The sequence below is a fragment of the Andrena cerasifolii genome, chromosome 1, assembly GCF_050908995.1.
Source record: "Andrena cerasifolii isolate SP2316 chromosome 1, iyAndCera1_principal, whole genome shotgun sequence".
In the NCBI taxonomy this organism is placed as follows: Eukaryota; Metazoa; Arthropoda; class Insecta; order Hymenoptera; family Andrenidae; genus Andrena; species Andrena cerasifolii.
This window is the reverse complement of record NC_135118.1, coordinates 33,868,227-33,883,525: the sequence shown is the minus strand read 5'-3', so window position 1 is coordinate 33,883,525 and position 15,299 is coordinate 33,868,227. Positions and strand designations below refer to the sequence as shown.

Here is a 15,299-nt window from a genome sequence, read left to right as displayed (position 1 = left end):
TATACTTCTTTGATTACATAAGGCGCAAAATAGTATAGGAAAAGTTGAACTTTCAGACCATTCAATTTGAAAACTCTCCATACTCCTCAAAAAATTTTTGTATTTTTTTCTGGCTCATGAAATTATGGCTACATATGTATACAGTGAAATTTTCTGTTTTAGATTACTAGGAAGATAAATATCATGCACACCAGCGGGCGAGGAATTTTGCACGGCGTGTTGGTCGATCATGTATAACTCCTATATTTCTTATTAAAAATTCATAAAAAAAACTATTGCTTCCTCAAAGATGCGTCAAAATCTGATCCAAATTTCAGATTAATCAAATCGCTAGTTTCTTAAAAAAAATCTCCAATTTTGCTATGTGTTTAGCCCAAAGAATAGAACTCTCCACTTAAAAAGTATCTCCGCCGTCATACGAAAGCTTCTCGCATAAATCCTTCTGCAAGACGGAATCGCGTTACTTGCTTACTTGAAAGTCATGCGTATCTCTTGAAGGGACCTGTCTCGCGTCACGTTAATCCAGATGTTCGATTGCGTCCTCGGTTTCAGGCACAGTCCGTTTGCCGCGCAGCACTCAGCTCTGTCGCGTTCCTCCTCTTCCGTTATCTTCTTATCCCAGCACTCTTCCCACTTCCGCAAGCGCTCCTGCTCGTCCTTTTCGCGTCGCGAGGCCCTTTCCCGCTGCTCCATCCGCCTCCTTTGCGCCGCGCGACCGCCTTGCTTCCTCTTTCGCCTCCTCTTCTGCCCAGCCTGTTGCACCGTCCTCACCTTCTCCGCGTTTCTCACGTCTTTCCGCTCCCAAGGCTGCCGGTTCACTATCACTTCCGGCGCTTTCGATCGCGCGAAAGTAGCGACGTCTTCGACGGCCGCTAATATCCGCCGCGCGTTGCTATGCAGTTGCAGGACTGCGAGAGCAAGTACAGCTTCCCATTGGAGAGCTAGCAGCACGTTTTCGGTTAGAAGCTTAATGAAAATGTCGCGTGGCTGGGTCACCTGAAAATTTTGCAGAAAAGTAGGTACATTGAGTGATGAAATTTTGGGCCACCTGCATAAGTCGACGATTTTATATTAAAATAATTAATTTTAAATGGAACCAGAGAATTTACCAGAGAAGCTTATTTACAAAATTGTGAAATTTTATTATGGTTCGAAATGAACCCTGTATCTAACCTGGACTAGGCAAAGCGTAAAAGCATGTATTTTGGGAAATAAATGCAGAAGTAATTACCGAATAAAGAGTTAAGACATTGTCGTTTGGTGTGTGTGTTTCTATTATGCTTGTCATGTTGAAGGGGAATCTTTCTTGCGGTGTTGAATTTTGGATGGTAAATTGTCTGATGTGGAGTATTGAAACAAAAGTACATACACGTGTGGTCATTAAGGGATGATTTCACTTTAAACGATCCATTGACTCTGAAATTGCTTCTATACAATAAATATTAATCCTTTCAGCGCTCATAATACGAGACTCAAATACTCAGCGCACGCCGTGTGCGGAAGTGCTTCAGTCGTATCTGTTAACTGTACACCTTGAACGCCCATGTGCGTTCCCCGCACTGAAATACATACACGAGCTTATACCGCTGAGAGGGTAATTTTACTCAAATCTACTCGACTCGGTCAAATAGCGCCATATTAAGAAATAAAATAACGTAAGTAATCGAATCAATTAGTAAATGCAAAAAGACTTACTGTTTTTCTAAAGTTTACAATAAATACAAAAGCAAGAAAGAAATTCCCAAGCAAGAAATTGGTTACGCAACTTTGATCCATTTCGAGTGATAAATAAAAATTATATCATCGCCCTGCTCTGTTACAATTTCGCCGATAAACGCAGCAGTTACCTGCAGTTATCTTGCTCCTATACATATACTCGCGATAAATCCTCGAGCAATCTGTTCCTCTGGCTCCCTTTGCTGTTCCGCTATCTGGAAAACATTCCACTCCGCGTTTCACGAATGCGAACGTCCTTTCTTCATTTCCTTTGCGAGCAGCTGCAGCTGTAATCCTTCGCGGCGCAGCCGCACTTCTTCACAGCCCCTTCTTTGCTGTGGAGTTCGCTGAACGCTTTGTACCCCTTAGATGCGACCGAAGGCGATGCGCCGCAACAGGGTGGGCAAGAAGGTTCTGGCGGAGGCGCGCAACAGGGTGGGCATCTTTGAACGGGTTGAAGACAAGGAGGACCGCATTTGGGCGTTATTTCAGTCGGCGCGCAACATGGCTGACAACTGGCCATAGGGGATGTTTTCTGCTCCTTGCGTAATGATGTCGGTAAACAGGGCGGACAATTGGGTGTTTGTCCACTAAAAACGGATGAAAGGTGTGGGTATAGTTCCTTCTTTACACTGTACTTGTTTTTCTTGCATTTTTAGTGAATTAATAATAATACCAGTAGAACTTGAATATTATTCGAATAATTAGGAGTAAATTAAGCGTATAGGAATAAATTATGCGCATTTGAAATTATTCGAATATATACAGCTCTAGTTTCAAGATTCCTTCAAACACAACTGTATCCCCAAAGGAGTCTCCTACACCCTGTAAACACAATACCCTCCTAATCCTACACATTCCTACTCCGCCCAGATCTCCACGAGCTCCATTGTCCACCCAACAAACTGGTTCCAAGGCAGAAAGGCCCATCCTGCTTGAAATTGTTCTGGTTCAAGGCGACAAAGGGAAGAAAAGTGAGCGCAGAGAGGAGTTGTTGGATGTTAAGGTAGAGCAGAATTAAGTCTATACCCAGGGGAGGATTGACGAGACAAGCAGCAGGGTCGTGGGCCCCATTCGGACTGTTTGTTCTCAGGTATCGGTGGACACGCTGCTTGGACGATCGGCGTCTGACAACAGGTCCTCGCCGTTTCGCCACTGCCGTCGTTACCCGGCCTTTTGCAGGTACACCTGAGCGGCGCAGGCGTGTAGCAGAGAGAGGGTATCCGTTTGCACTGGAACACGGGGCTCTCGTCGGCCCCCTTGAAGAGGTACGGTTTCCTGTTGTGGGGTATCTGGAACTGAGTGATGATCTTCTTGCCGAAGCAGGATGCCCTCACGTACACCGTCACCGAGCCCACGCACTGGCCAGTGGCTGTGCTGATCTTGAACGTGTCCTTGATCGTCTGACAGGGATTAGCGATCTTGAAGACCTGCTGGCTCAGCACCGCGTTCACCAGGGCCTTGGCTTCTATTTGGTGGCAGCCCACCAGCATCACGTCCGGTAGCACTCCCGGTGGGAGCTTCTTGTAGACGGACATCTTGATGGGGAACGTGGACAGAGGCCTCTGGAGCACTATCGACGGTAACGCGAACAAACAAGACTTGCCCTTCTTGAACACCTGCGTGTCGCCCTCGTGACAGGCACATCCATCCGTCGAGGCTTCCTGGCAAATGTCTATCGGCGGCAGACAGAGGATCTGTGAACCCATCGGTTACAGTTTTATTACTGTTTCTGGACGGAAGTTATTAGGTCAGTGGAAAACGTTCGTTTCGCTTTATCGAACCAAAGCTTTTTTTCAAAGTAAAAAATATGTTACGTGTCTTTTTGATCAAAGTATTTTCCTTGGCTATCTATGACCTTTGCCACTTTTCTGGTAAAAGTACAAGTAGCTGTAGTAAGAAAGATAAAAGGTTAAAATGTTTACGCGAAGGTTATGGTTTTTTAGGAACTCTTTTATAATCTTTTATTAGCGAATTAGTTGGGAGTTACTTGAAATGAGACACAGGTGGAGGCGGGTAACAGTTCGTCTTGCATCGCTCTTATCACGGGAATTTGTACTTTGTCGACTAAGAACTCGATTAGGAATAGCTGCTGTTCCTCCTCCATTTCGAGTTTCACGTAGTTTCAACAGCTATCCGAGGTTCTCTTCATGGTTCGTGCAACTTGTTCCAAAGGAAATTACGGTGGTTTGTTCATTAAACTGACAATTTAGATGCACTCGTCAAATAGCAGTACAAGGAATTTCGAAAGTCAAAGTCAAACTAGGGGGCACTCCACACTGTCATTTTGAATAGTTAGTTTAGAAATCTGATAGTCTGCAATTCACCAGTCTACATTTGTCACTAAACGTTATACAGCGCGACAAAAAAGACACGATCAGAATTTTTTACTAAAAATCACAGAAAAAAATCATTATAATTTTGAAAAATCGAAGTTAACCCTTCTTCTTGTACTTCTAAATATTCTACTTAATAAGGGGACAAAACTTTAAAAAAATGAACCGTTTTCTCATAAAAAATTGATACACATGGACCAATCAGATTCTGCGGTACAAATCGTTATAAAAACCTCTCCGCTTGTCGATTTCCTTCCCAAGAAATAAGAAGTAAGAAAACAACTTGCTCAAAGCGTTTGAAAAATTCATTTAATCAGTCTCGCCGATTACGCACAAATAAAATCATAGATCAATTCTTTTTCTTCTTCTTTCCCCCTTTCTTCGTTCTGCGCATTCTTTCCGTCTGCACATCCCTGGTCTCGTACCTGATGGGCGGGCCCTTTTCAGGCCCCTTCGGCGTCTTCATCTCCAGCTGTATGTCAGACTTCTCGCCGGCCCCGACGATGCCCTTTTTCCCGATCCTCAGCACGAAGACATCGTGATCAGGATCAGTGGACCTTGGACCTGCGGCGTCGGACTCTGGCGCCACCGTGACCGTCGGCTTCCTGTCTGTGTCGGTGTCCAGCACCCCGGACACCTTCAGGACCACCGCCTTCCCGCACGGCAGCGCAGGGCCCCGGCTCGACTGAATTAATCCGCTCTGCTTGTGCACGTCCGAGCACGTCTCTGGCTTCGACCGCGACCTCGACCGCGACTGCGACCTCGACACCGACCTGCCGGGCTCCTGCGTCTCAGCGGACCTGCAGGTCATGTTCGGTTTCAAGGTGGCCCCTTGCGAATGACCGCAGGGGGTGCAGGGGTGCTGCTCCTTCACGCACACGCGACAGGGAGCTTCCCTCGGCAGATCGTCCTTGGAGTCTCGGCAGATGTCGGCGACCTTGGAGTCGATCACGCGACAGTTGTAGACTAGTGACTTTTGGTCCGCCTCGTCGCCTGCGGGGGATGGGTACCAGAGGAGTTGGAGATGAGGGTAGAGTGGCACAACGGGACGTTTGGTTTATTTTAGAATGTGACTTGGTTGCTACTGTTATTAGATGCTTTCAGTGGTAAGTGGGAATGGAAAGGAGGTAGAGGCTCGTTGAGTTGCAAGCATACTGGCCGAAAGAGGGCACAGAAGTGGGGATAGCGATGAGCTAGATTGGAGGTCTGATAGGTGATCTAGTATCGAAGCTTTGTTATTGCTCTCTTTTCTTCATTTCTTTTTCTACGTCTTCTTTTATGTATGTATAAAGAGTTTGGTCTAGATCAGTGTTGAAAAAAAAAACAGCATTACGCTACACACCTCTGAAAACATACGTAGACACGGTCCTCTCCGGTGGTGCGTCGAATTCCGTGACGATGGTCTGCCCGTACGCGGATATCCTAACGAACAAGCACACAGCGCCAATAACATCATCGTTATACATCAACGGCACCTCTCCCTCGAACGTCTTCGGCGGCGGTGCCATTTTGTTCCAGCACTGCAGCATCTCCTTCCTCAGAGCAGCGAAGTGCTTGGAGAGGTCCAGCTCTCCGGCACCTATCAGCACATCCGGCTTCACGCCTTCCGGCATCCGCTTCCTCACGCAAAGCTTCACCACGAAGTCGAAGAGCTTGTTCACCACCGTGTTTTGGTCGATGGCGAACAAAATCGAGCGTCCCGAGTAAAAGTGCTCTGTGTCATCCGCCACCCCGGCTTGAGGGTTGAACAGAGGGTCCACGGGCGTGATCTCGAAGCCTTCTTCGTTAGTGAATCGCAGGAACTCGAAGAAAATCGTAGTGGGGACGAAGAACATTTGATTCAGCTTCGCTAAGCGGTCGCTAGTCACGTGATGGATGTAGAACTCCACCAGGAACAGATACTGCTCCTTCGCATCATCGGTTGCGTCCTCACGGGCGCCAAGCACTGGTGGTACCGCTTCCGTTTCCTTCTTACACTTCTCCCCTTTCGTAGACCGCTTCTTGGGACGCAGCGGGCGCTCCATTAATGCGCGAGCGATAAATCAGCAGGGATCACTGAGGATTTTTTAGGGTTCCACGATCGGCGCTTAAATGTCGGGCATTACAGTAGCTTGAAGAGGTACGAAGATAGTTTGGCTGCGAGCAGTGGTAATCGGCGGGGCGTTAAGGGTAGGGTTACCATGCTTCCTCACCGCGCAAACCGGGACAGGTGAAAAAAAGACGGAACGAAAATTTTTTGAAAAATGGGACTTTTATTGTAGTGGTTAAAAAATAGCATTCAATGGAATTCCGGAACGCAGAATTCCGTAAAGAATTAAGAAATAAGAAAACCGGGACGGGAAAGCCCTAGTTAAGGGGTTACATACCTTTGGCATTTTTTGGGGAGAATTTTAGAGATTTTTTTTTCATATAAGAACAGTTATATTTAACAATCAAGATATAAACCTTTTTCTGTATAAGTTAGACTGTATTCCGTTCAAAAAGAAATTTTATTGCTTAAGAAATGAGCTGTAGCAGCCGCTTCTCCCAAGGCCTCTTCATAGTCAGGTACAGCATTTGTGGTATCACAAATATCTCAGGGATTACTGAACCGATTTGAATAAAATTTTGCACAAATATTTTTAAGACCAAAATCTAGTACTTGTTCAAGCCAGTTTCCAAAATATCTATTTTTTCAAAAATGGCAGCTTCTCAAATTCAAGTATCTGATCTTCGACCTAAGTTTTCATCTTCTTTTGCTAATAAAAAAAAAAAACAAGACAAGAATCGACAAATCTGCTTCGACAAGTACTAGAGTGTAATCTCAAGAATATTCGTGCAAAATTTTATTCAAACCGATAAAAAAAATTCATAAACATAACCCTAGTTTCCGACCTGCCAAAGGTATGTAACCCCTTAAATAAGTTTCAAGCGTCTGTTCAAACAAATCGACAGAAATACTAGAAGGCAAAGAGAACTCAGAGTTGCTCATGGTTTAATTTATGACCTCGGCATACCTTTTCCAGCTACCATATCAGCACGATGGGGGTTAGACGGGGTCATTTCCGTGAAGTTTGCAAAAGATATTATCGCGTTCCAGCGATAATTATCGACTGGTAATTATCGTGACGGTTCAGGCCACAGGGGCGCGCGACCTTGGTAAACGGTTTCACTTCTGCCCGTAATTCGGGGCCGTCTGATATCGCGCCGCCATTGCGCGCCGTTTGAATAGTAGCGCGTAAACAAACAGACCGAGCGGGTTTTGTGATTTCTCGGGGTGACTGGCAGGGATGACGTAGAGATTATCGCTGATTTATCGCGGACCGGCTTACCCTTAGATAGGCACGGTAATTCGCAGTAACAGAAAAAAGGACAGTTTTCGCAAAACTTCGTCGCATCATCGATAGAAGCAACGCGATATCGTAAACCGCGTTATCTCATGCGAACAGGAAGTGTCTTATCAGGAGATTGATTTTTCTTCGGGAGGAGCTTTGCCAGTGAGGATGTTCATGGTACGAATATCAAGGGGTTCTAGAAATATTTTCATTGATAACTATACACGTCCCCTTTATCTACCATTCATTTTCATTGTCTCACTAACAATGTTGTATAAATAGATTTAGAGATGAAAAAAGTGTAAAATTGAAATTTGGAGGGTTGAAATTGAAATGCGTCTTATTAAATTATTTATTGTTTGAGTTGCGAAAGCTTCGATGAACGTAAAGTTGGGAGGTTATTCGTTGACATGTACAGGGTCAGCGTTTTATCCTGCAATCCGCGCTCGCGCGAACTTGTAAAATGGCAACAGCGCCTCACAGACGCATTCCACTACAACCGTGCACCGGCCCCGCGTTGGGAGAGCTGCCAGCGACCGCTGGACAGCAGTGATGCCAGAGCTTCGGGAATTTTAGGATGGTCTCTTTCAAATTAACGTCGCAAAGAGCTATTGGGAATTTCCCGGCCCAGGTAATCGAGCCGCGCGCTCCGCTTTTATAATCGGTTTACCACTCGCACCCCAGATTACTGTAACGAGGTTTGAAAATAATGTCGACTGATCTCGTACACGCCACAATTTAAAAAATTTTAGCTACAACAAGGTTAACCGCGGCGCTATACCCTTGTACGGAGAGATTTTTCGCCACCTGCGTGTAAAAACCACAATAATGGCGCATCGTTCGAAAAAATGACATTTTTTAAAACGTTAAAACATTCGGACACAAAAATTCCAGAAAAAAATTCAAACACCGCTACAATCAAAGACTCGTCCCATTAATTACCCCTTACGTCTGATCTAGGTATGCACTGCATTAAGGATAAAATCATAAAAAAGAAAACCAGAATAATAGATTTTGAGGTCTGCAGAGCTAACACATAATTAAATAAAAATTTAATTTCTCAATTTCTGAAAGTAATGATATAGAAACAACTAGCCTATTGTTTATCAACACCACGAATTTTAAAAGCAGCATTAAGCAGCATTTTTACAACAATTATGATTAAAAAATTGATAGAAAAAAATTAAGTAAATGTAAAATATGTTAAATTATCCATCATTAAGAAGGAATAATTTTTCTCATTTGTCGGCGCAAATTGCATTCCAATATCTTTTATAGTTGAAAAGTTATACGAAAAAGGCCCGAAATTTTATAACCCGGCCGAGAAATTCTGAATAACTCTTTGCGACGTTAATTTGATAGAGACCAACCCAAAATTCTCGAAGCTCCGGCATCACTGCTGTCCAGCGGTCGCTGGCAGCTCTCCGAACGTCGGGCCGGTGCATGGTTGTAGTGGAATGCGTCCGTGAGCCGCTGTTGCCATTTTATCTGTTCGCGCGAGCGCGGGTTGCAGGATAAAACGCTGACCCTGTATAACGGGTGTCTGATTTTACTGCGGCTTAAGTACCTTGAGAATAATAAACTTGTTCAAGCTGTTTATAATAAAATACTCTTCAAGTATTTAGTACTAATTTAAATATTAAAAAAAAAAGAATGAAAAACTCTTGAACCGGTTATGGGATTATTTACGTTAGTGCCTTCAGTTTCCAGAACCACCACCCCTCGATTATTATATAACCGACATCGCGCCTACCTATTTGTCGGATGGTGTCTTTCACCATGGAAATCCGGCGCCTACTCATAAATACATAGGAAAACAGCTGAGCCCAATAAAAAGGACTCTAAGTAAGCTTATCGCCTTGTGTGACCGTCAGCTAGATCAAATATTAGTGATAATATTTTTCTTCGCCATTCCTGGAATCCCAATGGCGATTCTATATCTGTTTCAAACACGGAACGTGCTTTGAAACCCCTATCCCAAATGATATCACAGAAAAAACAAGTTCGCTGCTATCTTTTTAAATGTGCCCCTGGAATCGAATTGCCCCTGATTTTCAATTTTTGCCCTTTACTAAGCTCCGCGTCGAGACGCCAAGTTGAAACTTGCCACAAATGGTTGTTTTTTATAAGCTTTCAAATGACTTATCGCACGTCCACTTCGGTTGAGAGGCAGGTATACCTTTTACTTATCCGTGTCACTTTACGAATTCCGTATAAAGGTTAAGTCTATTTAATGCTGGACCTCGCCCATTCGTCTCTTAATTAACAAGACATGAATTTTCTGCTACAGTAACGACAATTTATTATTATTATTATTATTATTATTATTACTATATTTTGAAATGATCAATTGCCAGTAATTCATTTATCAGCAAGATTAGAGTGATTTATTAGACTAACTCCGTATCGTTTACTTTTGTAAAAGAAGCCGTTTCGAAATCAGAGCTGCCTAAAAGGAAGCTACGGATTAGAATCACGACGTCGGTCAATAGTAGATAATAGGCGAAGTCCCTCGTTCATTTTGAAGCACGCGATAATCGAATACAACGCGTGTCGGGGCAAACGGTTGTCACGCGTCACCTAATTGATCTTTCCCGGTCGACGGCGTCTAAACCACCGTTCAAATCGAGTTAGACGCGATCGAATTGGACGAAAGTTCACGTAATCGTTACAGGCGACGCGCCAGCTCCGATACAGCAGTTAGATCCGCGTACTTTGGAGCGATGGCTGGATCAGGAGAACACAGGTTACCTGAAGCCTTCAGGCAAGGACAATGGGATGGTATTTGAAACGCTTCGATGGATGCCCAAACCGAAGCACCGTCAGGGGAACAGGGACAAATGTACGTGCTAATGTTAGAATTACGATGCAGCTGATTTACGATCGCAGCGAACGTGTGCGTTGGCGGTTATCAAAGTTTGTTTGCTCTACCAACGGCTGGAATCCTCCTATCGTCAATGAACTGGTCGTGGATTGTAAGATTAATTGATACAGTACCGTGTTTTTTTGTAACAGAAACTATGATGCGGTTGCTTAGAAGGAGACACTCTGAAGGGTTGAAAACAGCCCTCAAAGTTGTCCAATCTTTCGTCTTTTTAATGTAACTTTATTTTTCTTTTGGTAGCGTGATGGATTATAAAAAAACTGAACGATTCTTATATTTAAAGTTTCATTCTATCCTGCGCCGCTATAAATTTATACTAAAGATAAGCAAACCTTGCAACTTTAAGTGATCTATCACCACCTCAAAGTGAATTTCCGTTGAAAAGAAATTGCTCCTCGTATAATCCAATATTCTCTACACGCGCACGATGTTTCATTAACTTTATTTCAGATAAATGTATCTTTAAACAAAATAATTTTAATTTAATTATTTATAAGCTATGAAATACCCTAACACATATTTTTGAATTGGCAATCTGTATTTTACAAATTATTTCAGACAAGTACTTGTTGGCATAAAATCATAGGTTTTTTCTTTCAAATAATAAACTCAATTGAAAATTTAATTAATGGAATTTATTATACATCATTTGAAGATTAAAAACTTCAATTCTTATAAAAAAAACTGCTTGAAGAATAAGAAATAAACAAATTTCAATTCGTCAAAAGATGTATAATAAATGCCATTAATTAGATCTTCCGTTGGGTTAATTATTTAAAAGAAAAAAATTGCTAAATAAGCCTATGATTTTCATCCGTATTAAATTAGTGAACGGTGTATCCGCAGTCTTGAAACGCGATACATGAGGATTCTCCGCGTGTGTGGCCAGCTAAGGTTCCCTGATTGGTAGAAGTTGTGGGCAGATACGGACGTGGATCGCGATTACATTGCAACTTAATTAGTAATTACAGTTATCAAAGTTTGTTTGATCCGGAGCGGCACGAATGCTCCTATCGTGAATGAAGCAGTAACGGCTGATACAATTAATTATTGATTCCACAGCACTGCGATAAAATTTTTAATACAATTGCTTTGCAAATGCTATGGACTAAAAAAAAATTAAACGAGGATTAGATTAAAATTGAATATTTCTGGTTATCGGAGTTTGTTTACCGCAGCGGCAACCTCGATCCTCCTCTCATAAGTGGAACGGTTATAATTTATAATTAGCTATAATAGACAGGATTAATTGATAAAAAATCGTGTTTTGTGAAAGAAATTTTACCATAGTCGCTTAGTAGGTGCTGTGGACCAGATACAGGCGATACCTTGTGCCAGCAAGAATGCGCGTAAAGTCATTAAGTCCTCGAGGTTGGGTGTCACTCGTCTTACCCAACGTAAGGCGGACGTTCTTCTGGCGCTTAACAGTCGCCTGGTACATTAATTGCTCTCTATTTAAAGTAATGACGGGCACCGCACATCGACAATTTCGATCAATCGAATATGGACCGCGCGAGCGATAGGAGGTCCAAGAAACCAATTTATAACGATGCGATCCGGATACGACACTAATTTTCTTATTAGTTGCGAATGATTTGTAATAATTGCTCCGATTGATAGCAGAGTTGGGCGTTATTTGAATGAGCTTTTATTTTTAATAAAAAAAAACTATTTAATTTTTATATTTAAATTAACGAATTTATTAAAAATATACACAAAAAAACTTCTAATAATACAATAAATGTGACTGGTTCAATTCGAAATTTACGAATTCTAGTTCCGCCTTCAATCTTCCCCCGTTCACCACAGTACGAACTATGGTATATTCGCGAAAGAAGATCGAGGGGTTTCGCAATACCAGAGGATGTAACTGTAGAATGCTCGCGAAAAGAAGAAACCCCAAAGTAAACGTCACTTTTAGGTTTTTTTTTTGCATGTGCTAGAGTAAATAAAGCGATATTTTCAATAGGAAGAACGATGAACCATGTGGGTTACTGAAACCGCCATTCTGGTGGCAAGGCGACGCTGGAAGAACAAAGAGTCTTGCAGTGGGAGATATAAATGATTATGGAATTGAAAAGTTGAAGGAATCCGATCCAGAGGAGAGGAAGCTTAGCGAAAGACTAGAGATGGATGATCCCAGAAAATATATACCGGGTGCGATACATCGATCGAAGGTATCAATGACATTCAAAATCAGCTTTTTCTCGTCACTGTAGGAAAAATTTAAGAAACGGAGAGTAGGACGAGTTTAGTAAATGCTTATCAAGCTTTTCTCGTAATATCTGTGTCGTTCGCGGGCTAATAAATTTTGTCTTATCTGAGAGAACGTTGCGCAGTAAGAAGTTCTTCTTTGAACACTGCATGTCCTATTATTATTTCAAATTGCAATTTTAACGTCCATTGAATGGTACTGATGCTGCGCAGCACTTTAAACGATTCGCCCGTGACGATACTAACAGCGTGAGAACATCGCGTCAGTGAAATTAAATATCCGGAATACAACGCGAACGGAAAACCTTTTCAAATTGCTGACAAGTGTCGTACGCGAGTAAACTTCGTGTTCCAATGCACGAATGTGTTATAGTTTAATTCTGGAGTTGCTAAAATAAAATAGATCAATATCAGAGCTCTCTGTGCTGCAAAAGTGCAGAAATGATTCGCAGTTCTGTAATAAAATATTAAACATTCGATCCTCCCTTTTGCAAATGTTCAACCCATTCAGTAATTACCGTACTTCTAAAAGGCCGAAAATAAAATTGCACTTTTTGAATTCTCACTGAATCATGAAACTTCTGATAGTTAATGTCGAATGTCTCGAGGGTTCTTAATTTGTTATTCATTGTCATTTGAGGTATACCAAGTCGACAATGGAAAATGTTTTTAACTCCTGGATATGCATATAAATTTCTACTTCTACTCCTAAAGAACAAATGATTCTTAAGACCTATGACTTAGAAAGGCTACTAAAGCTTTCCAGAATCGTCAAGGATTAATGTTATTGAGATTTAAATAATATTCTAAGTGATTCTACCTTTTTCTAAACTGTTACGAATGGCGATGGAGCGATACTGTAGACTTATTTCATGTACCCGCAAGGAGTTTAGTATTACATAATTGGGATTAGAAAAATGGTGGCTGCCCACTCCTGTTTGCCCTCCTCATTGATGCCCCCGCGTTACAGTGTGCACAACGCGTCACGCGCATTTTGCATCGCACATGTATCAAGGATACGTGATTACGCTGGAGAATATGCCTAATAGACGCGAAATGTAAACATGCAATACGTTGGTTGGGATTGGCCTGATCGCGTGCTCGCACCTGTCGCTATTAACCCACTAAAGTCCCTTTGTTAAACCCAGTCTTGTAAGCAAATTATTCTGTCATTCAAGTAACAGTAGCTATGCAGATTGAAGTACACTAATATTTCTAAACCTACCAAGAAATATGAATTCTATATTTTTCAAACAGTATTTATAGCTCCAGGAACATTGACAAATTACTTCATACTCTCAGCTAGAAAATTACGAAACCATGAAGCATGGGTACTTTAAAAAGTCCAACTAAATTAACTGAATTAAATAAACTGCGCTAGATTAATGGTCTGACGAATCCAGTGAGCGTTACGCCATCAAAGCTATTATTTTTCCAAAGTCGTCTCCTTTTCTCTTCCAAGTCAGGCCTAATAGCAGCTATGCTGAGCCTCGTCTATTTTCCCGCTCTTGTTTCTTTTTTCTTTTTTGGTATATTATTTTTCTTTCTGTTAAATCTTCTTTTTTCTTGGTGTAATAAAGGCGTTTTATTATTATTATTAGTAGTAGTAATATTAGTAATTAGGTTTATTTTTGCCTTTCGGCCTTCAAATGGGATTACATGTGTTGTGTGTGTGTGTGGGTGGGTTAACTCAAAATTGTGTTTCCGTTTTCTCTTTTTCCTTCGTCTTGGTCTTCCTTGTTCTCCTCTCTTCCGGGACCATACGCACCCTCTCCTTCTCCCTTTAGTATCGCTCTTATCGTTACATTTTCCCATTTCAGCTCTTTGCAGTCTCGTAGCATGTGTTCCAGCGCCTCTCTTGCCCCTTTACATAATCTGCAGATCTTTTTCTACCCTCCACTACTTATCGCCCGTTCTTCGTCCTCGCATCTAAACCTAACGATCTTGCTTTGATCTCTGTCTCTGTAGTTTCCATCTAGGTAATTTGCTTTCTGGTTATCCCTGATTTCTTTATAATGCGACCACGCATTAATTTATTAGTAGTAGCTTGAAATCAATCTGAATTCCACTTAATTCGATCTGAAATATTTCTCCGAATGGAAACTCAGGGTTACACTCGAATTTGAACAGAATCCAGAAGACACGAGTATGAAGGACATCCTGGATCGAACCGATGCCTTCAAGGTTGTCCTCAGAAGCGACTACACCTTGCCTCAAGATGATGGTGGAAAGGAACCAGTTACAAAGACCCCTTGCCCTGTGCAGAAACGTGGTACGTTCGCGAAATTAGCTCCCACTGTCTGCTTCTCCCGTTTAAACTGCTAATTCTTTGGTTAAATCTTTCAAACTTTAATTCCGATAATTGCGATCTGCTTCGCAGCCTGCATGCGTGTTCATCGAGATGCAAAGCAGAACCAGGATGCGCGGGACGATGATAAAACGCGATTCGATAGCGACAGCCGCTGGCAACCGCTCTGCAATGAGATAGGATTTTCAAGAACTGACCTAGAACGGCAGAAAGAGCTGAGAAAATTAACGAGACCTTTCTTGCACGATTTGCATACGTGGTACTCGAAGAACAAGCCGACAGATTCGAGTGTTACCTGTTAGATGGATAGGGTGCAAGTGTGCCGAGCAATTGGGACACCTCTACTGCATATGCTCGAATAGAAAATGGAAATGTGAGTCCACAGCGAGAATTCTGTGTGGATAATTGTATAGATTCCTCGCATAACAGTCGATCTTTCCATTTCTCCAATTTTCTGTTTGGGCATGCGCATCGGGGACCTCACTATTGCTTGGTACGGTATAATGTATCCCTTGCAAACAAAATTT

At 42.3% G+C, this 15,299-nt stretch overlaps 2 protein-coding genes across 3 annotated transcripts; one reads left to right on the top strand and one right to left on the bottom strand.

Annotated features, from left to right (window-relative positions):
- Positions 1-700: 700 nt before the first annotated feature.
- On the bottom strand, positions 701-7,273 carry LOC143377685 (uncharacterized). Of its 2 annotated transcripts, XR_013087390.1 has the most exons (4): positions 5,395-5,657; positions 2,746-3,413; positions 1,848-2,306; positions 701-996 (listed from the first exon to the last, which is right to left on the bottom strand). XR_013087390.1 is itself a non-coding variant. In XM_076829267.1 (3 exons), exons 2-3 carry the CDS (start codon positions 6,074-6,076, stop codon positions 4,402-4,404), a joined length of 1,326 nt encoding a protein of 441 aa, XP_076685382.1. In that variant the 5' UTR covers positions 6,077-6,162; positions 7,049-7,273; the 3' UTR covers positions 4,344-4,401. The 2 variants fall into 2 exon arrangements, 1 of the variants encoding a protein (XP_076685382.1); XM_076829267.1 differs by lacking the exons at positions 701-996; positions 1,848-2,306; positions 2,746-3,413 and adding exons at positions 4,344-5,045; positions 7,049-7,273 and having other exon boundaries at positions 5,395-6,162.
- A 130-nt stretch (positions 7,274-7,403) lies between these two features.
- LOC143369545 (uncharacterized) lies at positions 7,404-15,299 on the top strand. Its single transcript, XM_076813626.1, has 7 exons — positions 7,404-7,543; positions 9,070-9,211; positions 10,041-10,208; positions 12,028-12,154; positions 12,220-12,427; positions 14,595-14,736; positions 14,845-15,299. The coding sequence occupies exons 1-7, from the start codon at positions 7,535-7,537 to the stop codon at positions 15,072-15,074; spliced, it is 1,026 nt and encodes a 341-aa protein (XP_076669741.1). The 5' UTR covers positions 7,404-7,534; the 3' UTR covers positions 15,075-15,299.

Bases quoted from the DNA above. Each gene is read 5' to 3' on its own strand.
- LOC143369545 (XM_076813626.1), top strand. The intron at 9,212-10,040 runs GTAAGCTTATCG...TAATCGTTACAG, and splicing joins CCCAATAAAAAGGACTCTAA to GCGACGCGCCAGCTCCGATA. The intron at 10,209-12,027 runs GTACGTGCTAAT...TACGAATTCTAG, and splicing joins TCAGGGGAACAGGGACAAAT to TTCCGCCTTCAATCTTCCCC.
- LOC143377685 (XM_076829267.1), bottom strand. From the start codon at position 6,076: ATGGAGCGCCCGCTGCGTCCCAAGAAGCGGTCTACGAAAGGGGAGAAG. The intron at 5,046-5,394 runs GTGTGTAGCGTA...CATCCCCCGCAG, and splicing joins GTCTACGTATGTTTTCAGAG to GCGACGAGGCGGACCAAAAG.